We start from the raw sequence: 27,531 nt of genomic DNA on the forward strand, positions 1-27,531 counted from the left end.
AACGGCCCTAGCTGACGGGGATGGAATGCCTCGTCTTGCGCGCGCAACGGCGTTCCAAGCGCGTTCCTGACGCATTTGCTATGCCGATGCCAGACAACTGCCCCCGGCGTGTGGCGCCGCGGCGGATCACACCGTTTTCGATGCATGCGGCAGGCCGCACCTTTTTTTTATCCAGCGGCCATGCCTCAACTGTGGGTGATGAATTTAGGACAGCACTACACAAAGAGAAATCGCTGAACACTTAGGGCTCTGAGTGAGGTTTCGTTGTGATGCTTAGCGTTACCTGGTTGCGTCGTTAGAGGCAAATGCTGGCGGAGGTGTGACCGACTTGCCGGCGAGCAGACTTCCGGCCGGTGGTTTATTATAGTACTCAAAACGCTTTTGTTGTTCGGGGGATGACCTCGAGGCTTATAAGGGGCAGGCGTAAGAATATCACAACGCTCACCTCTTCATAACAGGTGGCCTAATCCGGCAACCCGGATGTGTGCACAAGGAGCGTGCGACACGACGGGCCATTAAGTCACGTATGCAGGTCGTTCCGATCGCCAGCATTTACTTTAGCATAAGAGGGCATGGCGACGTGCGACATTAGAACGTTTTAGGTTAGCGTTGCTGCTCTCCCGTTCCGTTACCGTACATGCCAGGTGCCACCTGCGCGTTAATGGTCCGAATAGCTAGTGAAGCGTGTGCTGTTGCAAGTTAATAGGCCACGACTGTGACACTGTGTGAAAGTTTTCTATTTGCGGTAGTCAGCTGGGTTCAGAGCACGTCTGCCGCGTCTACAGGAAGAGTCACTTGATGCCAGTAAGGAAACGTTTGCTATACCTGACCGCTTCTACACTCTTACTGCGTTTTCCAGCATTTTGCTGGCATTGCTTATTTTGCTGGTATGCTCGCTACACTGTGTGTTGGATTCGCCGCCTATCTTCTTTTTAGAACAATAGCTGAGTGACAAATGCGCTGTACGTGGCGGTTTCAGCGCGGCGAGCTCTTAAACTGAGCGCAAGTTACATGGTCACGCGACCGATTGTGAAGCGTAAGGTATAAATGTATTTCCTGGTACCTACCGGACTAAAACTCGAGTACTGCGGTTGAGCTCTTTCCGAGTGGTGTTCAGACAGCCCAGAAGCATTTTGAACTAGGCAGCACGATGCCATGAGCAGGCCCATGTGCAGAGCCGAGGGAAGACTCCACAGTGGCACAACCGAGAAAGCCAAGGCCGAGGGTGTTTAACAAAGGAGCACGCTGCGCCGACTACCCAAATTGTAGGGGTGTGCTAATAGTAATTTTTGAAGCCGAATCGGATATGAGTCGAATAGTGCTAGTAGCGAAGACAATAACATTGAATACTTTTCAAATAGTTTTCAAATAATTACACTTTTTTTTAATCATAAAATTAGGTTCTCCTCGTTTTTGCCGACAGCGCTACACAAATGTGCTCTTTTTCCGCTGCTGAGAAGCGTAGCGAAAAATTGCACCTATATTATATGAAAGCTATGGTTGTGATGCTGCGTATTTCCAATTTATTCCAGTAAGAGAGAGAGATCATTTTTATTTTTAAAATTAGTTGGAATTCCTCGCTCGATGGGTGGGGCCTTCAGTTCAGGTCTCCCTCACCTTGCGCGACACCGGGAGCCTTAACAAGCACGTGCCGTGCCCCTAAATAATGCGAAACAAATTGATCCTTTGAATGCGATGGTGATGAAAAGTTTCAGTGCGAATGATACTGCGGGTTCAGCCAGAACTGTTGAGCTCCCTGAACGACGCACAATGCTCCATTAGGTAACTTTTCGTGATTTATTATGCTCACTGTATAGTGAAAGCTATCATAATATTTTCTCAGTTTCATTTGTGATTCTGCTCACTTGATGGTGTAAACTATTCGAAAACTTTTGGAAAAGCACTATAATTCGCGAGCCACGACTATTGCACTCGCGGACCGAACTAAATAGCACAATATTCGATTCATTCGAGGATGTTTCGAATATTCGTGTATCCCTGCTACTTTGTGTAAAAGAGCCTCTACCTGCGTCTGGCGACGGCGCTGCTCTCACTAAACACTGCATATCGGCCTTAAAGTCGAGACATAGCCGATAACCTGAAAGGCATCGACGATAACAGCCACCACGCGAAGAGCTGTTCAATCTGCACCGGAGCCGCCTCGTAGATGTCAGCGTCTACATGATGAAGGCATCATGGTGCCTAGATGTGAACAGCGACGCCACAAGCGTGCAAATTATGCGACTGTGGTGCTGTTCCGTTCCAGCCAGCCGTGTCTTCGAGGATGATTGTGGAGGGTGGGGCATTAGACGGACCCGAGCGACCAGACTTGACTTCAGCAGCCTGACGGGAGGGACCTGCTTCGTCGTCCTGCGTTCAAAGGAGCAAGAAGACTCTCGAGGTCACGAAACGCTGTTGTTTTGTTGGAACGCATAAAATAAATATTTATTGAGTTCATATAGCCTCACCCCTACGGGTTCGTGCAATTGTCCTGAATGCGCAGGTTTGTAGAGGAGCGGAACTTCCAAGTACGCCCTTGCTACTCTAAAAGTAAAAAAGCGCCTAATTTCATATCCGTTCCTTGCCTACAAGAATGATTGAATATGATTACATTTCTTTCAGTTACAAATCTCACAAATTTCTGAGCACTTTCTTCCCTACCGAGAGATCATTGAATCCCGAAGAAGATTGCAAACTGAAGGCGGATCGTCTTTTCATTATTCTTGACCGCTTGAGAATCAAGGCACAGGTGCGTCATTTTTGCCGTTATCGCCCCCGACCCCTCCCGATTAGATTTTCGAGATTGTTGACGATGCGCAGTGCAAGGCTCCTGCGCATCGTCGACACTATATCAGGTCATTCTCTGGCGTTCTCGATCAGACAGACGGTGCTGTGAAGAGAACGCCACACTTGGTTGTGGAAACAGCAATCGGCGAACAGTGCCTGCAATCAAATTTTTTTAATGTGCTCATTGAGTCGCATGCCGCGTGAAACGGCGAGCTTCAAATACTCTTACGATGGACGTTGTTGTTGTCACTGGCAATGAAACTTTATGTAGAGACACCACAGTCCCCTTCAGCGATTCGGGATAAACAAAAGTCAAGATGCTTATAAAAGCTCGCGGTGTAGTACACCATGTTCAAAACAGAATGATGTAGTAGAGAGATACTCGTACTTAAGCGTTCCTCGATGCTACAGTGCCCTATAGACAAACCGAATCGACCGGATTAAGTAAAAATGCCGCTCATACCACCTGCACAGTCGTGGAAATTAAACCTGTAAGCTCTTTTCTAGAAGAATGCAGCAGAATTTGTGAAGTTTCAATTTCTTTTCTGTTCAAATCCGGGGAATTTTACTTGTCATTGCCAATGGCTTGAAACTCTGGACGAATTGTTGCCGAGATAATTTATGGCAGGAGGTGCTGACTCCGTCTTTTCAAAGTAGTGGGGCCATTCCCCCCTTATGATTACACCTTTTTCTCGCTGGCGCTTTTCCCCCAGCAAACGACACAGTGACGAGCGAAATACGGAAATGGTTACACCACAGAGTAAAAAAAAAAAGCGTAGTCTTTCATCAAATGCACACCACCGCTCGACGGTTATCTTGCTGTCTATCACCTTCACTTGCAGTCTCGCCGATGGTGCGGAGTAGTGCGGACTCTCGTCGACAGTGCTCTGTTCGTATTTCAGGGCTGTAATTTGGTCAAACTATCGTTCTTGAATTTTCACCCTCACCACTCCTTTACCTAGTCCCTCAATTGGAGTCACTGTTCTCGCTAGCATTATGCAATACAACGATCCTTATCCAGATCATGTGCTTGTGGCCCGAAATGCCGATAAATTAAACCATTGATTACCTCACATGCTAGGTAACTAGACGGTAACATTTTAGTGTGTAGCATTCTTTGGATAGGTGCCCGGGGTCTTTTTCTATTTCTTTCCATTGTTCCTTCTGTTTCCTGTACCATCATCTAGGCTTGAATATGTGAGTTTATGTGAATACAAATACTTTTGTACGCTTACCACCACCTACTTGTGGGCGCGCTAACCTGCGGTGCGATATTTTGTCTGCCAGCATGGGAGTGATCATTATAAAAATAGGAGGACGCTTAAGCTTCGCTTTTAAGAGTGTAACGCGATAGCATTCAAAGATCCCTGGCTGCTTCTCACGCTTCCAGACAATTGCAGCTTAAGTAATCGTAATGGTTACCGGGGAAACTCTGGCGGCGAACGCTATGCACGAAGGCGAGCTTTCTGGTAGAAACGCGGCCTCTTGCGTGGGGCGATGGAGCCGCGCCAAAAAAATTGCTGAATTTTCAGGTTTCCTTTTTTATTTCATACTTTTTATATTTCAGTCTGAGAAGATTTAACATAAAATGCAGACGCTGTGGGTGTTTTCTTTCATGACATTTGTTTGTGGATTGTCATTCTCAAAATTCCGAGGAATAGCTTTGCCAAGAATACAAGACAAGATATGAGCAGCATTAATGACAGAATGGTGTGGCATACCTAAACATATTTGAAGGGCCTGCGTGGTCGGGGATGATTTTCTGGGCCGCGGGCGCCAATGCCGACAACGGATTTTCTGCGACACGGGGCCCTTCACGCTCTCGCGTTAATAATATTTTTTGCTAAACTTCGTCCTTCAAACGGCTTGGTCACTTTTTCAACGTCATCATTTTAACGGAAGTACAATTTTATACATAATTAAAAATACACCATTAAAATTTTCCGGTGGCAGGATTTGAACACACGACTCACTATAGTTCAGAAGCCCGACATTGAAACCATTATGCCACGGACGCACGCATCGACAAGCGGATTAGAACATTTCTCGCGGGCAAGCGAGCGCGTTGAGACGCTTGGCGCGTCTCAATTTGGCTTCACCGGGCGCAGTTAAAACGCAAGAGAGAGCTTTCGCGGACAAGGTACGCGCGAATAACGCAAGCAACCAGAGAATTGCGTCTGCAACAACAGGGAGAAGTTTCTTAAGAGTACACATTGGAACGTAGGCCAGCTTGTCGGCGGGCAAATTATGCGAGGAAAAAAAAAAACGCACTACCGCAACATTTCTTTCATTTATGAAACTCAAGATTGGTATTCAAGAATAATTTACTGGGGAGATCGTCATCGTGTGCGTGCTATTCTTTGCAGTTGCACGCTTATGCAAGTCTTGGTTGCAAGTGTATAGTCGAAGGTTCATAAGTAATGTCTACAAAGAATCCTATGCACTATATGAAGTTCCTCCCTAATTTTTATAAGCAGAGGCCGTATTCTTGGTAGAACACCTTTCGTTGATACTTTTACTTATGCGTAGGTGCAGCGTCTACATCGCATTGCTGAAGCGATGGAGATCGCGCCAGGTATTTTATTCAATGAATGCACATTGAAACTGATATTTACGGCAGTGATCGACTGAGAATAAGGCCCCTGGCGACCTCTCTGTGGCTCTCACCTCCGCGTGCAGTCGCCCGTAGGGTGTGGCATAGTGCTGGTTCTGCGTCTCGTGCCTGAAGCGGTCCACCTGCGTCTTGTAGGCCAGCATGCCAGAGCAAATGGCTACAAGGCTGAGCGCGAACAGGAGTACCCCGGCCACCCACACGGGCTGGTACCGGAGCCACACGAAGCCGACCACGAAGGCCACCGTGCCGCACAAGCTAAAGCACAGGCCAACCACTGTGGTTGCCAGGGGACCCCACAGGCTGGGCTCGTCGGTGTGGCGCGGAAGGCTGAACACCGGGGGCTTCATTCCTTTACTGCACCGCGCAGAAAGAATGTGAGGAATCAGAGGCTTAGTACGCGTCCACCATTCGGCGGTGTTTCTTGGTAACCATTTTTCAACAGTTCGTTTTCAAGGAAAGCCTGGGCGTAGCAGTCCGTTAGCCGCACTTATCTATATTGATTTTAGTGCACGAACCAGTTGCTGATGATTAAAGCACATTTCCTTGAATACAGTAAAAACAAAAAAATTGTTGCAGATAGTGTCGAAGGTAATTGTGAAATCAGGTAAAGAGATAGCTTACGCTGACTGCAGATATAAATGAACACACTAGGAATTCTTCCGAAGTAAACTGCTGACGTCGATAACGGTGTTTGATGTTGGGCGGCATAAATTATCGTCGACTTGCTTTGGTAGATGGCATGAGAGCGGGACGGCATCGACGCGACGACGATGGTGTCAGTCACGATGATGTTATGGCGACGATGACCAAGATGACGCCGCTATGGCGACCGCAGAGTGATGAAAACGGCATGCCAACGACAGCACGACCACGGCGACGCGACGATATCGTGACGACGATGACATGACAATGGCTACTCACCTGCGCTTTCGTCTCACCTCGTCTGCACCACTGAGCCAGATACTCATCCGACCATTCGCTTTAAATCATGCAGATTCAACGCACAGTGGGAGTCCGTCTAAACGAAGCCAACGCGACGAAAAGGTGCATCTCGACAAGAGACGTGCCGAGGATTTCGATGACAATCGCTTCGTCGCAGATGTCAACCCACGCGGAGAAGAAACCTCCTAAGACCAAAGTTTCTAAACCTTCAGGTCCCGTAAAGCTCACGCGCAACAGCACATGCGTCAGAAGTAGTTGGCGTTCGGCGACGAACGCGGTGCGAAACTCGGTTAGATAGCACTCGCGCGCGAGTACGTGTCCTTCATTTTATTTATAGACCAACATTCAACCCTGAACGGTAACCAAAGAAAGCTCAGTATTTGCTTTAAAATATTAAAGTTACTGTAAGGTCAGCGCCGTCTTCACGTCTTGCCACACTAATGTTAGCATTGTATTAAAGGTATATACTATGAGTATATTGAGGGAACGGACGTGGAAATGTTTCACTGAACAACCTTTCCTCTCTCCTAAGATGCCTGATAATTTTGTGCATTATTAAGGCTTAGATAGTTGAAACTTAGGGCGCTTCTTTTAATGTGTTTTTGATAGCAAAAAGCTGTAATGATTTACGCAGGAGTTGCTGATTATTTTCATAAAGATGCACAGGTCCACCATGCTCAGGCGAGGAATAAAATCGCAGTGTGTCAGCGTTCATCCATCAACATACCGCCCAAGTATACTAAAACACGATATTCTCAGTGAGGGGTTTTCAGCACCATTCCATTTACACCATGTGACTCTATGAAGATAAATATTTAGGTTATGTAAAAATACAATGAAACTTTCAAAGTGTGCACTAATCTTGCTATTTTACTGTTGCCCGAGGCAGGTTCGCTTAACCACGGCTCAAATTATACGAAGGCCTTCTGCTTATACACGCGCTACACCTAGGCCGAGGCTTGAGAGGGAAGATAAAAAGTTGTCGCAGTTTCACCTGAAAGGCGAAGCATCAATTGCGATAGCAAATTTGGAGAGAGCTATACGGAGTAATGATATTAGCTTTATCAGCTGTATAAACTTGGACATGCAGCAGAACCGGCAACGCACAGAACTGTTGTCGACGCCGTCGGCGTTTTGCCCGCGTTCGCTCAAAATGCCTGCGGCGTTGGTGACTGTTGCCGGAGCCTCTGATATAAATAGGCACTTGGTGCCGCAGCTAAACGTCGCCTCCCTTCCCTCCCCCCCCCCCCCCGCGACCTTTCGTGCGTGAGAAGAAGGCGCGTTTGCTCTACATATATGGTGATTGTAAAGGAGGAAAGAGACGCCTACTTCTGCAGCCCTTAAGGAAGCACGGCGCAGAACGCGCGTTTGTTCTCCGCCGTGCGTTCACTCCCCGTGAAAGAGCGCGTCCCTCGCGCCCTTTCACTCGCACATACAGCGTTCGGCGGCGCGCGGCGACGATTTCATCTCCATTGACGTCATACGGAACCTCACGGCGACGGCGACGGCGACGGCGACGGCAACGGCGACGGCGACGCCGACGGCAGAAATCTGCTTTTGAGTGTCCATATAATTGCTATCGCAATAAAAAAAGTGGCCCTTCCTGTCGCGTAGGAAATTGTTCGGAGATTGCTAAATTTCAAGTAGAGAGTGCGACTGAAAAGGGAGGAAGAAAAGGCAGGGAGGTATGCTTTGTCCACTTTGCTACCCTACACGAGGGGAGGGGGCTGGGAGAAATAAAAGAGAAAGAGAAAAGACATAAGTGTAGACGATTCCCATGTACTAAGAAATTAAGGTGCAGTGTATCTACAGTCGGGCACTCAAGTCTGCCTTCGCCATGTACGGCAGAAGAACTAGTGGGACTTTCTGGGCTGGTTATCTGTGATTTCAAGTATAATCACATTTCCCTCGTGGTCAAACATTACTTTGAATAATTAATAAATACAGATTACAGTGCAAGCCTATGCCATCACATGATAGACAGGTGTGCGAGGCGAGGGTCAAGGGTGCGTAGAGAAGTTTTATTATTATAATTGACACATGATTATGCTTATAAGACAGTGACACCAAGATGTGGTGCTGGTTACTCTTGTCATATGAGAAATATACAAATAACAGCACAGACGTCCACAGGAAATTAGGATGGGGTAGTGCACGAATAAATGTTGGAAACAGCAAGCCGCCGATGTAGCTCAGGGGCTACAGCGTGGCTATAGTATAGCTATGGGGGTGGAATTCTCAGTGGTTATGGCTAGGGGTGCAGAATGCCAAATCGCTCACGTACTGTGCTTTGGGGGCACGCTCAAAAACCCCATGTAGTCAAGATAATTCCAGAGCCCTCCACTACGCGTTCCTCATAGCGCACTGTCCAGTTTAGGCACAATAAATCCCACAATATAATACATTTCTAATGGTTACAAACGACAGAAAAGGCGTAGATTACCGCTAAAAGCAAAGAAACACATAATAAAATGTCCTAAATATAGAATGGCCATAGAGAAGTCGAAGTAATCCTACGAGGGTCAATAAGTTAGCAATGTACGGTGATTTGTGGCTACAAAAAAATTAAACAAATTAATCCCTGACTCAGAGCTAATGGTCAGACGGACGTTAAAAATTATTTTGCGAAACGGTGAGTCATATGTCACTCCTTGACTAATGCAAATAGCAAGAAGGCACGTTCCATTAAAATGGAAAATTGGGCCAGTTGAGGCCTGGTTATTCTCAAAATAGGCAGCTCTTTGTGCCTTAAAGACAGCTACTGCACACTGTTTGTCGATATCCATCGTTGTGCTCGCGTTTACAGTGGTCAATCGAGTCGTCCTAATAGTACAAAATTACTGGAACATCATAGGTGCCTGTGATTGGCATATCTACTCGCGTATCAAAGGACATTACGCGAAGTGCGGTTCTGCGCCTTTGTTCAGTGAAGCAACATTTACATCTCAACGTGAGAACCAGTGGTAACTAGTGTGGCTGCTCATCTATCGGATTCCTCGACATATAGGAAAGTTGCAGTAGTCTACAGGCTGCTGCAAAGAGCAAAAGACACTATCGCGTCATCCACTGCCGATGCGGCCACCGCGGCCTGGATTTGATCCCGTGACCTTGTGTTTAGCACCGCAACACCATCGGCGCTAAGCCACCGCGACGGGTATTACATAAAGCTATACACTCGTACTAAATAAATCTAGTCTACTTAGATATTGGGAGTCTGGGAGTGCTGTAGTCTGTGGATGTATTTGGAATTACACAGCGCCCATGGCTACACCATAGAGCAGGAAGGTTGCGCACATCACGAAGATTGTGTCCCAAGGTATTTATCTAAGCACTTTTTCTTTCCCTAGTATCATAGACTATAAACGTTAATTTAACACACATTTCGACTATTTCATTTTTTCCTTCAGATTTCAATTTAAATTACTAAACTATGTGTTGACGGAACACCCCCCTGCTCCCAACTAACAGCACCATGTATAACCGCTGGCTACTTCGCCATTAGCCTACATAGTGGCTGAGCTCTCTGAGACACACGTGCTGTCGTGCGAGTTTCGTGGCGTATTTAAGTTTATATGCGGTAGTCAGTGGTGGCACAGGTGCTGCGTTTCTAAGCTGTCTGGCGTGACGGTTGCGACGCGTATTCGTTGCCGATTTCCGCGGCGCGTCTCTTGTCGAGATGTGCGGTTTTTTTCGATCTTTTCCTTTTTTTTTTCTTTTCTTCTTTTCTGCCGGCTCAAAACAGCTTCCCTTACACAGACTCCCACAGTCCATGGGATTTGCATTACTTTAAAGCTGATGATCCGAGGAGTATCTGGCCTCCGCGGAATATGAAGAAATGAGCGCAGGTGCGCAGCCGCTGCCACACAATAGTCATCGCGCTGTCGTCACACCGTCGCCATCATGCCGTCTAGGAAAAAAAAAAACAACACAGGTAGACGATAATTTGCGCCACCAACATCGAGAAAACACCGTTATCAACGTCAGCTCATGCTTCGGAAGTATTACTATAGTGTGTCCATTTGGTTTCTGCGGTTAGGGTTCGCTTACTTAGACAGTCATCTTCGATGGTTACTGCACAATCTTTTTATCCTCGTTCATGCTTTTATCCGACTGCGAGCGCGCAGTAAACTAGTACAGTATTATCACCATCTTGGTCAAGTTAGCACTTATGTGAAGAAAATGCATGACCAGGGAAATAGGCGGAGTTACGGAAATCTGCATATACTCAAATAAGGACGGCAAGTGTTGCTTGATAATTTGTAGAATGCGTTGAGAAATAGCCTCGTGAGGAAGCGTGCACCACATTACCTCTTACGAGGAACGATTCACCTGGCTCTAAAACAAGGACCATCCACTTGACGTTTTAAAAAATGACGTTTTACTTCGGCAGCGTCGTCACCAAAATGCTCTAACCCGTATTTTCCAAGAACAACTAAGCATGCGTACCGCCATAAGTTTCCCTCTGCTTTCGATGCCAGCCCAGTCGTTTCTCATTTACTGCCGTAAACGCTTTACACGTCCGTAATTGTTGACGTGGGTTGCTCGGCTTTCCCGACACACTATACCGTGGCCTGTCGCGTTTCGCAAGCATCGTGGACATCATTTGTCGAACACATAAGTGTGAAGGCTACAGCCCATGTGAGCAAACGTGAAGCGACTTCATGTGCGTGTGTGTGTACATGTGTCGCTAGAGCTTTAAACAAGAACCACATATGGTAGAGCTTATCTGAAACCAACACATACAGTGTCTGGTGCATGCCCTAGAATTTCGCAACGAGTGCTTGCCTTACAATGAATATTAAAAAAAAAAAAATCCCGGCCACGGCGGCCGCATTTCTATGGGAACGAAGTGCGAAAACACCCGTGTACTTAGATTTAGGCGCACGTTAAAGAACCCCAGGTGGTCCAAACTATTCCGGAGTCCCCCACTACAGCGTTCCTCATAATCAAATCGTGGCTTTGGCACGTAAAACCCCGGAATGTTTAATATTGAAAAAAAATGGTAATTGACTATACTCATGTTGCCCAACACATCGCAACAAATACTCCGACTTGATGGACACGACTGCCAATATATCCTTGGTCTCAAACGTCTATGAGGCGTCACTTTTTTTTTCATTTTTTTTTTTTCTTTTTTTTTTTTTTTTTTGCTGTCTAAGACAGTATGTTACATATACGATGGGCCACTCGTTACGTATATTGATTGAACATGGTCTGTGGTTTTTCGAAGACATGATTTCAATAAGTAGGGAAGGACACCTTTCTAAAAAAAAAATGCTAAGTGCTTGCGTAGCGAGGATGAGTGGAAATGTGCGAACCTCCTGTGTGGGCGGCACCGAACAGAGAGTTAGACCTCATGAGGTTCTAGCTGCAAAAACAGTTCCCATTAAGAGGAATGCACCGAAAGTGTTGCTTTTGTCATTCGCCACAGTAGCTTAGTGGCTATGTGAGCAGTGTTTGAGGTCGCGGGATAAATTTCGGCTGCGGCGGCCACAGTTGTATGGAGTCGAATTGCTAGAAACGCTCGGGGACTTAAATTTAAGGAACCCCAAGTGATCAGAATAAATCTGGAGTCCATCATTATACGACGTTCCTCATATTCAGATCATAGTTTTGTCACGTAAAACGCCAGATTTAACCATTCGTTTTTTGTTGTAGTTCTTCTTCTGCGTCTTATTTTTATTATTTCCGTTCAAAATCTTTCATAATATCCTCCCCTGCCCCAACTCAGCTGCATCGTGCTTCGCATTCTGCGTAATGTCAGTAGGGCTCATCGGCCCTTCCACGTTCCTGCCTGTAATAACCAAAGCGCAGCTGCACATAGAATACAAAGTCTGTATACACATGCACTTATTTTGTTGATCTCCATAGTTTCGATATGTCGCTGTCCTGCTTTGTTATGAGCTTTTGCTTGTTGTGTTAGTTCATTTCCATCATTATGCAAGCCTTTGTCTCCATCTTTTCCTTGCGCATAAATTTTCTAACTTGCATTTTGTTGTATGTTAACCGTTCAACTGCACTGTAACTCCTAATGTGTTTAACTGCGAGAGCAGTTATGCGCGCGAAACTGGGTTTGCCTTGTCCGTCCTTCCGTCCATCCTATTACGTTGACGATTGATCGTTGTCGTCATCGACGTCACACAACGACAATTTTTTCGTCGTCAGGCCAACTCGTCATCCAAAGCTTCGCCATTGCCACAGAGCGAATGAAAAGAACACGTCACCGCAACCACCTCAACTGGTATTTAAATCTATGCCAGCGATGCAATGCGCATTCGGGAGTAGAGTGCGCTAACCACTCATATATCGCGCCACAACCGTCCTGGACATTTACTGCAACGCTTTCTGCTCCACACAGACTCCGAGAACGGTGGCGTCTGTGCATGTATTTCGGAGGCCAGAACGAGCAATACTCTATTGAATGAGAATTTCATTATGTGGCATCGCCTAAAAATTGTTCTTGACAAGCTGGTGGTATGTTTTCGGTCAATTTTATATAGTCATGCTCGTGAAGACAGCATCGGCGTCACAAAGGAGGCCTACATGAAAACGATGATGACACGCCGTGGTGGCGTAGTGGCTTAGCCGTTGTGCTGCTAAACCCGAGCGCGTGGGATGAAATCCAGGCCACGGTGGCCAGATTTCGACGGGGGCGAAATGCAAAAACGCCGGTGTACCGCGCATTGGTTGTAGGTCAAAGAAGCCCAGGTATACCAAAAAATTAAACCGGAGCCCCTCATTACGGCGTGCCTCATGATGTAATCGTGGTTTCGGCATTTAAATTCCCACAACATATCAAGTTCCTAGATTTGAACACACTCACTATCGTCGTATAAAAAGAAATTCGCTGTTAGCTTTCATATTGCTTATGGCTGTAAGTAGTTCGAACGTAGATTCTCTGTGGTTCGAATTCCACAACATGCAATGCTATGTCATACAGAACCGAAGTTGCGTACATTACAAAGAAGAAAAGGTCAGAACTTATCTAATCCCCATTATTATTTCTGTGCCATCACACAAAAATATCTGTCAAATATTAAACCAGCATTGAGATCCTTATTCGTAATTTATTATAATTCATTTTTATACAACCGCACCCCTTCTCTCTAACAAGCCGCTCAATAACCGAAGGGTTCTTGTCCAGTCCCCCTAGTGCGTGAACGCAACGCAATTAAAAAAAGTGGCAAGCTAAAATAAGATGGTGGTCTTCACTGTGGGAGAATGCTGCTCTCGCACTAGATGAGCTCATAGCGAACGAAGCGTTGAAGTGTTCTGTTTTCTTTTTTTTTTCTTCGTTTTTTTTCTTTCTTGTTTTATGCCTAAGTGTTTTTTTTTTCTCTCGCTGTATCTTCGCCTTCTTTTTACTTGCATTGCTTTGTAGTTGTCTTGAACTGAATTTTTGTTGTTACTGTATCCGTGCGGCAGTATTCGCATCCTAGGGTTCTTTCTGGGCGCGTTAATTTAACAACAAATTATCCCCCTTTTTTTCCTTTTTTTTTCAGCCCTCGCCGTAACTCATTTTCTTGACCCAGTCTGGCGACTTATGTAGTTGAAGGATCACTGAGCACGGTGAACCACCGTGCCTCTGGAAACGATTGCGCAGTTAACGCATTATACCATCGCAAACAAAGAGAGAAAGAACCTCGTGAAATTTCCGGTGCCTGCGTTAGGAGACAATGTTGGAACGTACCGACCACGCATTGTATGCCTCAATGTAAGCCGTAAAACCAGGTAGTTCTCTCGTACAGATTTTGGATCGCAATTGTCACGACGTGTTCGAAAAGCTGGTAAAGTGTGTAGGCACAAAAGCAGAGAAAACGACAAAGGTTCACAGTCATTCCTTGAACACATGTTTTTGTTCTGACTTGAGTATTTCCTTGTGTTACTTGCAAGTGCTTGTAATGTGGTTGCAATGGTTGTCTGTACCTAATTCTCAAAGACCACATACTTCAATTCAAGAGCAGTGAAATTATCCAAAACGTGCAAAGGTTAATCGATTGACGATAAATAACAAGATTTCTTCTTAAGAGGTAAGAGGCGCAACGCAAGAGTACTGGGCCGGTGCAGACTGTTGTGCCTGGCGGTCCTTCGGGACAAAGGATGCCTCACCGACAGGCGTGCCACTGTGGAGTGCTGTTCACGCTTCATCGTTTCTCAATGCCGGGAGCGTCGCTGTCACCTGGCACTAATGGACGAGCAATTAGGCCCCAGTCTGCAATGAGAAATCTGCCTCGTGCGTCGCTAAAACGGCAAAGTCGCTCTTGGTGTGTTTCTGTGAAGCACACACTACGACGGGGCTCGGCGGTAGCTTCCGCGAAAGCCAGTCTCCTGCCTGACAAGCTGACCATCACGGAGAGGGCACTAATTCTTCCAAGGTGCCATCGTCAAGCATTTTCGTGGGAACAGCTTCTACGTTTGGTTCCCAAGTTGCCACCCGTAGCGAGGTATGGGGGGGATCGAGCTACAGTGGAGGCGGAGCCCGCCGGAAAGGCGCGATTAGATGGGCGGGGTTTTCGAACGGTCGACGGCTATGCATGGCCGAGCAGAACCCCAGTGAAATCCGTCAATGACTGAAAGGTGGAAATGAACGGATTAAAAGCGACGCTTGAGTTGTGTAGACGTTCGGAGATGTAAACGCTAGGACATGCAGAAACGTACGTTACCACGTAGACTGCTCCAGGAATTATGGAGCCCTTCGTGTAAAATACCCTTTACAGTTGTATATAAAACCCTTTTGTGATCTTTCTGCACCTCTCCTTCTCCCGGTACCTGGCACGGCACCATCCATGGAACCTTCGTGGCCGCTCGGACTCCGACTTCGCAACAAGACAACGCACTTTTAACATCCCGCGACGACCTGCGCGCGGTCTCGTAAGCGCTTCGGTGGATTCAACAGGCTCGGGGACAAAATCGCATCGCGGTGCGTCTGGAGTGCCCTTTTGAAGCAATGAAGATACGTTATCAGCTGTGTCTGCCACTCGTCCGCAGCGGACGTCTCCGCAGTCAGCCGAGTATTTGATGTGCACTTTGCCCTCACACGGCCAGTTCTTTCACATCCATCACTAATTTTCTGCTGCCTTTTTTTTTCTCTGATGTCATCAAGTGTCGAGCTGTTTGGTTCTTCTTTTGCATTGGACTCGCAAGCACATGCAGTAAACGAGAATTCTTGCTTGTTTAACTATGTTCGAGAATTACGTCGGGGTCTTCGTTTATTGCGCCGGAAAAGTGCCACTGGCCCTTGTTAACAGATTATGAGCTCTCTTATACGACACCCCCAACTGCTAAGGACGCAGTATGCAGAGCAGCAATGCAACCAGTAACGTGGATGGACACTGCCTCTATAACAATGACAAAGAAGAAGAAGAAGAAAAAAAGGAAAACCTAGACCGAAAAGACTCGCGCCGGAGTTGGTGAGGAGAGCTGAAATATTTTAGACGTCGCTATTCCTCTTTTGTATACTGCTATCGATTTCTAATTAACATTATTATTATTCGGCACCTCGCGTTCACCCCACTCTCACCATCATGCTTGCTGCGCTTGTACAATGTTTCAGCTTGCAGTACATGAGCTACCTGATGGCTGCAATGCTGCCCTCTTTTGATGCCACGCAGAAACAAATGAGACACTCATTCTATAATTCAACATCAGATGGCGCGTTAGCACCATGCCTCGTAGGCTGAATTCCTCGAAGCAACGCCTATGCGTTTGTGCATTTCTGCGACCTAGATGGCTCTCTATCGACTTGGCAGGAAACTTCAGGCCGCGGAGAAAATAAAACGTGGAATTCTTTTCGAGTTGGCATTTTGAGAACATGTACCGAACCTTCTTTATGTGGTCGCTAGAACCTGTCAATAGTTCGCAATGAATATCAGTTGTAGTTCGATTTCTTATTTTGTTTGTGCATCTGAGAAAAATAAAGTCACTTCTGCCCAAAGTGTAAAAATGTGACGGAGAGTTTGAGGGGCAACCATTACATTCTTTTTCTTTTCTTTCTCTTTCTCTGTATCACTTTGTTCTACGATGGGAACTATTCGAAGGATGAACAGAGCCATTTTTTCTCCGTCTTCTTAGTCGTAAGATCTTTTACCAATGAGATCGCCTTTATTGTCTAGAATAGACCAGGATCACTGCTTTTGAAAAATTGTAATTGGTTCATGTATATCCTTTCTATTTGGTTTTAAATGAAGCAGCGGTTAAGTATTTTATTTAGCACCGAATTTCCTTATATGCCGTGCGACAAAACAATCTGCACTACAAAACATTTTATACCTCCTTCGTGTATTTGCCAATGGGTTGTTTTAGCGTTTCTTAAACCCTCGTACGCTAAATATTCATCTGGCAAACATTATTTTTAACGCAATATGACCGCTATTTTCGATTGCTTTGATTCTTTCCCACATGTTCACGCTTTCTAATCAAGTATAATTTTTTTTTTTGTGATTTCATCCGACTTTTGGTCGATCCCCCTCTGTGGGTATGCGCCATCAGTAATGGAAAACCAAACAAAACCAAGTGTAACGTGGTTACCGTCAAGCGGGGTTCTGTGTTCAATACCGTTTGCCGTATCGTCATATTATAAATAATAATTTAAGGGAACAAAAGGGTGACTGTAAGGTAATTGGACCCAAAAATGATTTTGACAGAAGCGTGCAAACACGTCCATCTTGAAAAATGTGACTGTACTTCATTGAAATAAAAAAGTGCGCATTTATTTTACCACAAAGATGCATTGTGAATCAAAAGGAACAGAAAAAAAATACTACAGTACAACATTCATGGGTTTGATTATAGATATGATGTCAGAGCATAAGTTTAGTTGCAATTTGAGTTGCTTAAGTCTCTGGAACAATTAGAATTATTTAGCTGAGACAAAATTAAAAATAAATCAGAAAAAAATAAAAATAAAATAGTACAGTGCCAAATTCATGGGTTTCATTAGAGATATGATATGAGAGCATAAGTTTAGTTACAAATTGAGTTACTGAAGTGTCTTTAATAATTATAATAAATTAAAAATGACTGATTACCGCAAACCAGTGCACAGAACACCTACGTGAAAGTGCGAGTGCCACTAAGAGACACCTAAGTCAAAGATTAGGGTGGCCTACCATTTTTTTATCAATACGTGTTTTCATAAAACTGACATTCCTGAAAGCTTTTAGTGAGTATCCTTTCATCATTTAGGCCATTTGGGTTGTTATTTGCAAGTAAATGGTGGCATGGAGTGAATAAGTATTTACTTTCGCTTTCACATTGCCAAGAGTACTTTGTCTTTTTTCGTTTTATATAGGCTACCATACTTTGCTGAAGCGTCGCCTGGCATACTCGCTTACTTTGAAGTGAAACATAATGCTGCGTAGAAGACCCCCGTTCTAGTCATTTTAGGCTGTTATGACATGACTGAATTACGATCATCTTTAGTGCGCACCTGCAATAATCAAACGATATTTTTATTTAGAAATTAGTACGGCAGCGTATTATAAGAAATTATTTGAATTACCGCCATGATGTTCGAGCGCCTCGGAGTGTTAACAAAACAATCAGAACATGTTTTTACTGATGTAACAAGGCGCTTAATTGCAGAAGGAAGGGCACGAGCTTTGCATCGCTTTAAATATGTATATCTCGGATTTCACGTGTACGTAAAAAGACAGGTACCTTGCGTCCATGCTGCCAACATGGAGTGGATAAAGGCAGAGTGTGAGAAAGCATTCATGCGCTGTGTCAATAATAAGGTAAGAAAAACAAGAACAAGATTAACATTCTTTAAATTTTTAAGAAGCCAAATGCAGCGGCCATACTGAGAAGCTGCGAGTAAAAAATTCATTATAAAGTTTAGCGTCCCGAAGAAACGCAAATGCAAACACACATTACAGATGCCGTACTTGAGGGCTCAGAAATAATTTCGACTGCCTATGGTTCTTTATGGGATACTTAGAAGCGAGAAATAATATTTAGTTGCGTTAGTAAATTACTTTCCTATACTACCAGAGGAGGCCACTCTTACCGTGAGAGTAGGCTTGTAGGTCAGAAAAAAATTAAAAGACTGGTGGCGACAAGCGTGACATTATGGTGCACCAGCTGGAGGTGACGTCATAGCTTTGACAACATCTGCTCGGGCATTTTTTTATCAATAAAGATTAACTGAATTGTCTTCAAAAAGAGCCAGACTGACTTTGCAAGTGGCAAAAGCTTTGACTGAGTTGCAACTGCTTAAATACACACACAAAAAAGAAAGCTTTGAAATCCGTGACGTCACATTGACGTATTGACACTGGGGTTTCTGCGTGAAATGAAAAAAAATGGAAATTTGGCCTTCATTTTCTTGTTTCCGTAATGAACCTCTTGTCGCGGAATGAACGAAAATTGAGCACTGAAAGAATACTTTCTCAGTCTAAACTGGTGTAATGATTCTCTTTAGATACAGTGTCCCTTTAAAGCGCACGCAAAGCATCGTACACGAGCATTTTTGCATTCCGGCATCCCGCCCCCATATGAATTTTCATTTCCATTAGCTGACTATGTATAGTAATTATCCATTACCAAACTTGGTAAGCACTGATGTGACGAAGCACACGTCTATCACTGGAGATTTTGGAGCGGTATTGACGACGGCAGATGCAGTTGCCTGCCCATGAAATCTTTCACATAGCTCGTTTTACTTTGCTTGACGACCACGGTATCTGAAAGAGAAAGAGAAGAAAACATTGTCGCAGTTTCACCCGAAAGGCGAAGCATCAATTGCGATTAGCAAATTAGTAGAGAGCTATACGGAGTAAGGATAGTAGTTTTATCAGTGGTGTAAACTTGGACATGCAGCAGCACCGCAACGCGCAGAACTGTTGTCGACGCCGTCGGAGTTTTGCCCGCGTTCGCACCGAATGCACGCAGCGTTGGTGACTGTTGCCGGTTGCCTCTGGGGGTGGCTCGGAGGTTTTCGACGAGATCAGAACGGGACACTCGTCGAGAAGCGTCGGAAGTCTTTACCGCCATTCTCGCCTCGCAACGTTTTTTTTTTTTTTTTTTTGATATAAATGGGCATTTGGTGCCGCAACTAAACGTCGCCTCCCCTCCCTCCTTCACGTCCCCCCATGGCCCTTCGCGCGACGGAAGAAGTTGCGTTTGCTCTCTCTCTCTCTCTCTCTCTCTATATATATATATATATATATATATGGTGTTGTAAAGGAGGAGACAGGCGCTGAATTCTGCAGCCCTTCAGGGAGCACGGCGCCGAGCGCGCGTTTGCTCTCCGCCGTGCGTTCGTTCCCCGTGAAAGTGCGTGTCCCTTGCACGCTTTACTCGCATACACAGCATATGGCGCGCGGCGACGATTTCATCGCCGTTGACGTCATATGGAACCTCACGGCGACGGCGACGCCGATGGCAGAAATCCGCTTTGGAGCGTCCACATAATTGAATAAAAAAACACATTTAAGGCTTCTGTTCTCCGTCACAGCTAGATTAGTTAAGCATCGCGAGCACTCTACTAATGAAATAGGCGAGCGTAATGGCTGACCTCTTGATTCAATTGTCACTTAAACGAGAAGAAGCACCCATCTAATGTGACTTCTGAATTTGCGGCATGGACCCTGTGCTGCTTTTTGATCGGTAGGGTCGCGCGCTAAGGGAGAGAGTCCTTTGAACATCATTCCAGGGAATATATATACATATATATACAATTGAGCAAAGCGATGAGTCTATCCGCTGCAGAATTGTATCTGCTCTGGCCTCCCACCATTATGTCACTGCTCAGAGCGCGCAGGCTTTCGCTTGTCTTGGACTCATTGGATTCGTGCGCCTCTTCGTATCGATTTTGGGCAATAATTTGTCATAGCGACAAAGGGAGTGTCAAAACTGAGCGCCAGTGACGAGTTTGTCAACGAGATGAGCTTTTTCTACACAAAAGTATGCGGGATGTGGCACAGTGTTGCTTAGCAGTTGATGCCCTCTCACTGCGTGTAGCAGCGATTTTGCATGCAGACTGCTCTGCTGATTCAGCCTAATGCAACTCTGCGGACAAACTTCCAACAGCTTGAGACTCGACCTTCGCACCTCCAACAGGCCGGACGTGTTTCGAGCGAGCTCCTCAACAACGACCACCACCAAGGCCAGGAGCAGGGAAAGCAGCGTCCATCTCGGCTCCCTTTTTTCCTCGACCTGGCGGCCGGCCAATGACTCCGAGTTCGTCGCCGTTTTTACGAGACGTTCACCCCTCTAAGCTAGCCTAGCTCTCCGGCATGAATGGAGGATCGGAGCGAGACGCAGCTGGCGTCGGCGGTGCGCATAGCTGGCGTGAGCGGCACACCAACATCGCCCGTCGTCATCAACAACTCTCGCCACCTACCATATCAACAGCATCACCACCGAATCCATCCAAGAAAGCACCAAAACCTCCACCATTGCCTTCTAACGACTACAAAATCGGTGTCAGGATCCGGGGTGGTCTCGACTGCAGCAAACTTTACTCCTGCGTCCTACGCCAGATGATCCTCAAGGCAGTCGGCCTACCAATCAACGAGCACACTGCTCAAGACCAACTTCAAGTCAACGAAATCAGCAATACCATCCTGGTGAGCACTCCGAATATGGACCGGGCCGACTTCTACAATACCATCCGCACCCTCAACTTCAACGGAACCACCTACGAGGTGGCCACCCACGTAGCTGACCCCTCGAACACCTGTCGCGGCGTCATCCTCCTACCTATCGACTCACCCGAGCAAGCCATCCTCCCCACCCTCATCAGCTACAATCCTCCGCCAGGCGATTGGGCAACACCGAGTCCATCCTCATTACCTTCCAAGGGAAGCACGTCCCCTACTACATCAACTACGAGGGTTGTACCCTCCACTGTATCCTTTACCGGCAGACTTCCTTTACCGGCAACTCTGCCCAAGCCCGCGCCAGGAGCAGCAGCAAGACCCCAGGGCCGCACTCTACCTACCAGGGCGCCCTGGTAGCGAAGCGTCATACTTCGGGAGCTAAACCTTCTGGGGGTAGGCGAAAGGATCCACAATTACATTGCCGCATTCCTCCCCAACCACACCGCGACAATATTTATTGGCGCGGAACAATCCCCTACCTATCACCTTTGGAGCTTTGACACGCCCCAGGGGTCCGTGCTATCTCCCCTGCTCTTCAATTTCGCCATGCTCCACCTTGCACGCTCCCTTAAGACCATCCCAGGGCTTAACTTCTCCCTATACGTGGACGACATCACCCTCTGGGTCACAGGTGGCTCAGACGGTGAGATGCAAGACGTCCTGCAGGCCACCGCCGATAAGGTGGAGGCCATTGCGGTACGCATGGGTCTCGTCTGTTCCCCCGAGAAATCAGAAATCCTTCTCCTTCCTGCCCACACCGGCAACAGTAGACACACTCCCGACATCCACATCCTCGTCGGCAACAAACATGTCCCCCAGGTAGACAAGCTCGGGGTTCTCGGTATGCATATTCAGAGCAATCAACACAACACGCACACCCTCCAGACACTCCAATCCACCGTCGACAACCCTCTCAGACTGCTCGGCCGCGTGTTCAACCGACACGGCGGTCTAAGGGAAAATGATCTTCTCCGACTAATAGACGCCTTTGTCATCACAAAGGTAACTTACACACTCCTATACTTACACCTTCTCAAAAAGGAGACTGACCACGTCAACACCCTCCTTCGTAAAATCTATAAGTTCGCTATAGGCCTCCCACTACGCACGTCCGCAAAACGGCTCATGCAGACCGGTACCTTCAACACCCTCGACGAGCTCGTGGAAGCCCATCTCACCTCCAACAAACCCGCCTTTCCAAATCGAAAAGCGGACGACACATTCTCAACTCCTTAGGCATTTCTCCACCATCTCTCACTCACCAGAAACACAACATTCCACACCACATACACGCGAATTTACAGATACCACCACTCCCTAAAAACATGCACCCTATACATCACATCCCACGCAGGAGGCAAAGGGCCAATGCCCTACACAGAAAATTTTCCAATTCAACCGACGTGCTCTATGTCGACGCCGCCGAATACAGCACTGGCTCCAAATATGCCCTCTCAGTAATAAATTCGCACGGCCAGTTAGCTACGGCCGCCTCTGTCTATGCTTCTTCTCCGGAGGAGGCGGCCATTAGCCCTGGCTTTCACTATTCCAAATTCCTCCGTCATTGTCAGCGACTCAAAAACAGACATCAGCAATTTTGGAGCGGGTAGAGTGTCAAGGCAAGCCCTTTCCCGAACCCTCTCTCGCCCTCCCACACAAGACGTAGGCCTGATTTGGACCCCAGCACACGCGGGTCTCGCCGGCAATGAGGTGGCTCACGCCAGCGCCGGAGGATTAATGGACCGGGCGCGGGCATTAGGTAAGTCGCAAATCGTTGCTTTCGAGAGGCCGTTTTCCGTGCGAGATCGCCTTCTCACATTCCACGACATCTGTGCCCATTATATACTCGATCGTCTGACATTTCCTCCCATGGCACGTAATTCTCCAAGTAAACACGAGATCCCGTGGCAGCAGCTACAGACTCGCACGTTTCCCTCTCCTTACTTTCTACACGTCATTCACCCTTCTCTCTACCCTTCCCCGGCCTGCCGCTTCTGCTCAGCGGCGAAGGCCAATCTCGACCACATAATGTGGGGATGCCCTCAACACTCATTACCCCCTCCCCTTAATAATTTAATTACTCGTGAGGAGCAGTGGGGGGCTGCCTTGCACAGCTCCAGGCCCGACGTTCAGGAGGCCATCCTGGGGTGGGCTGAGAGGGTAGCGGAGGACTACCTCGAGTAGACCCCTTCCGCCCTCTACCTCGCTGCCCCTTTCCTTGTAAAAAGGATAAATAAAGTTGTTACCACTACTACTACTACTACTACTACTACTACTACTCCAACAGCTTACTCTACAAGTGACGGGTGAGCTCTTATGCCTTGTTTTGCGTGGCGCTGACAACGTGCTGTCTGGATCGACCCTGAGCAGCAGTAGACGGGCCTATTCGCACATACGATCCAATGTGCGATTTTTGCATGTCGTGTCGTCTTGAAAGGCGCGATCGGGCATATCTACACCGTATTCGTCAAAATGCCGTCAATACGAAGCACTTCTTATTTCGCATTAAGTGGGATAAAATCGCTGATTCTGTGCGCTGCGTGCAATGCACGCGAATGCAGAACACACTTTTTCTGATTCTGCAGCTTTTATTCCCATTAAACGGAACAGCTGTAATATCTGCTCTGTAATTGCGCCAATGCGCCTATCATACCTTGAGACTCACGGAAATTATCCTGTTCATCTGCTATGAAGTAACAAAGACAAGAGAAAGAATTTTCGAAGAGTGTTCAGGCAAGTTGTCGTTGTGTTTATCTTTCAATTTTGAGTCCAGCGCAGTATCTGGTTCTCACTATTTAACTAACAGCAGCGCGAAACGGACAAGGGGCTGTTAGTAAGGTGACGCGCATGATTTAACGCGTATTCCCTGGTTCTTTGTTTATTTTTGCTGCATACTTACTTAGTCATGTAGCAATAAGCCGAGGCTGCTCTCGAAACCATTAGAAGCGCCGACTTGAGTTTCTATATAGCAGCTACCACCATTTAAGAAATGTGTTGCAGGCGCCGGAAAAGGACAAATTCGTAAGTACGTTGATGGCGCAGACGAAAGAAAAAGACAGACTGTCAGAACAACATTAATTCACCGTATTGTACATCCTATTTTGAAAAGACGGCCATGAGTGATGCAGTGGTTAAGGTCTCCGGATTAATTTTACCACGTGGCGTTAACTACGCAGCGATAACTAGGTCTGTATTACTGGAGTGTTTGCGTTCTGTCCACGTTTTGCCCACCGGTGTCGAGGCTGGGATTCGAAACCTTGACGTCATAGCCAGCAGCAGAAGGACATTGCCTATGGGTTTACCGGCATGTCTATCCAACCCAGTAGGAGGGGAAGAAGGAAGAAATCCCGGTAAATTTCGATGGCAACAACGCCTGGCATGCCTTCAACTGGAAACCAACCAAATCCTGCCAGCCGCATGGACCTTCGGAGTCGACTGCTATTCAGAGACCTGCGCCGGCTTATTGCATAAGAAAAGAAGGCACGTTTTCAAAGAAAATTGTAGGCAAGAAAAAAGGATTCGCGTGTTCGGTGTTTGGAGAATATGCAAAATTCCTTAAGCAGCATTTACTACACATGTATTTTGCAATAACAAAGATGGCCTCGTTCCGGCTGGTAGATCTGCATGCTTACAGACACATGTTTTGAAACTTTGGACGGCGCGGGGCAGATGGTGGCAAGGATAAGGCCACCAGTCTGCACGCATATTTTAATCCCTTGTTTACGATTTTAGTGATTCTAGTTTTGGTTAGGTAAGAGGAGGTGTCTTGAAAAGCGTGCGTGGGTTTGGTCTGTTCGTGGGTTTTGCAACCATTTAGCTTTCATACCCACGCCTTCTTTCGCGCAAAGTACATACGGTCAACTTTGAGAATAATCTTTGTTTATAAATGCACACGTCAGTGAATAAAAAATGTGTGCGTCTTAGGACACGTAGGCATTGACCGTACCGGCTAAATCATTGTACACGGGTACCCATGTCCGCAGTGGTGGGTGGAACTATTATTACTTTCAAATTTCATCTGAAGCGGTGAACTTGATGGTTTTACGCGTAAACTTCGAGGCAAGTGAGTAGGTGATTTACTCAAGTCTAATGCTTGATCACTACTACCAAAACCTTAAACCTTGTTTCGGATATGGCACGCAGAATATAAATATCGTTATGTATGCCCTGACTTAGCCGATGGAAACGTACATTTATGTTATCGAGGAGTAGCCTTGTAATGAATTTCACAGCACCGACAACTGAAATCGTGCCATGTGCATGCTGTGAGTCAATGAAAGAACAATTTGTCTCTGCTTTGGCTGACGTGGCTATGGAATAACAGCGCTGCGATCTTGGGGCACCATTATTTGCACTGTACAAATAATTATTTAGTTCATGCAAGGAACTGGATCTCGACTCAAGTCGGCTGGAAAATTTCGTTTCAATGCAATAATATCGGTTGGTAGTATGCACTCATACGGCTTAAGGCTCATTCACACAAGGCTGACACGACACCGATTTTGTTCTGCCGACGGTTGGTGACAGCAGTTTATAGGACGGAAAACGCTGTGGCCAACGGTTAAACGCTGTTGCCAACAGTCGGCAGACGAAAATCGGTGGCGTGTCGGCCTAGTGTGAATGAGTTTTACATGTTTTTTCTTGTTAGGTGTCCTTTTCGTTCATTCACCTAGTGGTTTGCAGTGATGATCTTGAATTTCTTCATTTTCGTACTTCAAAATACGCTTATTCTTTTTGTGCCTGTCGCATTAGCTTTTTATGACAGTTATTAGGTATAGACATATGACATATGAACACCAATAAAGAAAGAGTGAAGTAAAAAAAAAAGATTCAAGCAAAGTCAAAAGAAGCAGCGATATGCTCGTAGTACTCGACGTAGCCACGCATGTGGAATGAAGCTTCGATCCCATAGCTTTGGCTGGGATTTCTGTGACACTAATTGCCATTTCTTTTGTTGTAGTGAGTTGTCGGCGATGACAACGTTACTTCGGCGATGCAAGTGAAATTATACAGATGTATGTAGGAGCCATCACTTCTATTCAATTTCTATTCTTTGGTTACGGGACCCGACCCAGTGTTCTTATCTTCTTGGTCAAGAACAGGAATGGCTTTCACGAGACGAAGCACAGTTGGCAGAAATTAAGCATCGCTCCCTCGTGCATTGAGAACCATCGATAGGCACAGCACAACGGCGGGATGCACCGAAAGAAAAAGACTGATCAGTTGCACCAATCAAACTAAACAAAACATCCTAACATTCGTAGATGACAAGAAAGTGCACGGCGACACCGCAACCGTACATAAGATCTTTGAAAAAGCGTAGTTTGCTCAGAAACATAGAACACCGAAAACACAATGCCCGACAAGACATAAAGTCGGACTTCAGAGAGTGCTTTCTTTTGGAGCAGGAAAGCAATCTCCTTAACTTATAATATTTTCGCTAGCGAGTAGTAAAACAATCATACTAGTTTTACATTAGAATAAAGCTACCTCTATAGACTTCCTGCTTACTACTTCCTATATAGAGCCAAAATTTAAATATAATATGCTCTCTCTCGATTGCTACAGAAGAAACATCTCTGCCATAGAGTAATGGGTCTACATCTACGCACCATTTAATCCTTGAAAAGTGGGGAGGTCAGTATCCGCCAAAACGACGTTAGGCCCGACGTATGCCAACAACTGTATTCGTCACCACGTTCGTCCGCGAAACCAAACAATGAAGGCAGAACGGACGGCAACATATTTGGTCTCGTTGAGGTTGTTTATGAAGCACGTACCTGCCCTCTCCCGACCCTACTTTATCGCAACGCGCTGTTATACTTCTTATCAGCTCCGCAAGGTGGAAGGGAGCCAAGCGCGACGGGTTGTGCAAAGAGATGCGGTTGGCATACAAGCAAACGTCGCTTCGTCCACAGCACGTGCTCCCGGGTGTTGCGCACAGGCGCGGCTTGTGCCTCATGCGCATCAGAGACAGCTTGATATTTTGACGCACCAAAACGGTAAAAAGTTACCACACGTCTGTGTCTTTGGATGTAGCGAGTTTGGTACTACGATATAGGTCTTCAGGTGCCCGGTCTTCGCACACATCACCAGAGCTCGTGTGAGGCCCCCTTGTTAGTTGGACACGGCTCTTCTAAACTGTGCAGAGCAAGAGCGAATGTTTACTGCAACCATCGGCACTTTCGGCCGTATTAGCGGTCCATATAGATTCATGTAACTGCGAAAGCAGTGACATGTGAGAGCATTTTAAAAACGCGTTATGTGATCTGACTGCGAAGAAATTTCATCGGTGGAATTTTCTGAGGCATGATATTGATAATTATTATGCTTGAAGAACCACGCGGGAGAGAATACTGGGTTTATTTATTAGTTCATCATTTTCAGAAACTTTTCATTTTTATATCGCAAAACATGGCTGCAACCACACCCAAGAACTTCTAAGTACGGTGGTGGTTATAAAAGTGTCGCTCAGGTGTTCAATTGCGGCGATTGTAGGAGAAACACAACTCGAGATATCCATGTGTACATGAGTGTTAAGATGGATCGATCCGGAATGGGGATGGAGATTCCATGAATTGCATT

General features: G+C 46.2%; 1 protein-coding gene across 2 annotated transcripts; it reads right to left on the reverse strand.

Moving 5' to 3' along the window:
- Nucleotides 1-1,500: 1,500 nt before the first annotated feature.
- Nucleotides 1,501-26,721, reverse strand: LOC119436715 (uncharacterized). 2 transcript variants are annotated; one of them, XM_037703685.2, is made up of 4 exons: nt 26,559-26,721; nt 18,887-19,026; nt 5,455-5,755; nt 1,501-2,370 (listed from the first exon to the last, which is right to left on the reverse strand). In XM_037703685.2, the coding sequence occupies exons 3-4, from the start codon at nt 5,746-5,748 to the stop codon at nt 2,203-2,205; spliced, it is 462 nt and encodes a 153-aa protein (XP_037559613.1). In that variant the 5' UTR covers nt 5,749-5,755; nt 18,887-19,026; nt 26,559-26,721; the 3' UTR covers nt 1,501-2,202. The 2 variants fall into 2 exon arrangements, with proteins under 2 accessions (XP_037559613.1, XP_037559612.1); XM_037703684.2 differs by lacking the exon at nt 18,887-19,026.
- Nucleotides 26,722-27,531: the final 810 nt, after the last annotated feature.

This window comes from Dermacentor silvarum, chromosome 1 (genome assembly GCF_013339745.2).
Source record: "Dermacentor silvarum isolate Dsil-2018 chromosome 1, BIME_Dsil_1.4, whole genome shotgun sequence".
Classification (NCBI taxonomy): Eukaryota; Metazoa; Arthropoda; class Arachnida; order Ixodida; family Ixodidae; genus Dermacentor; species Dermacentor silvarum.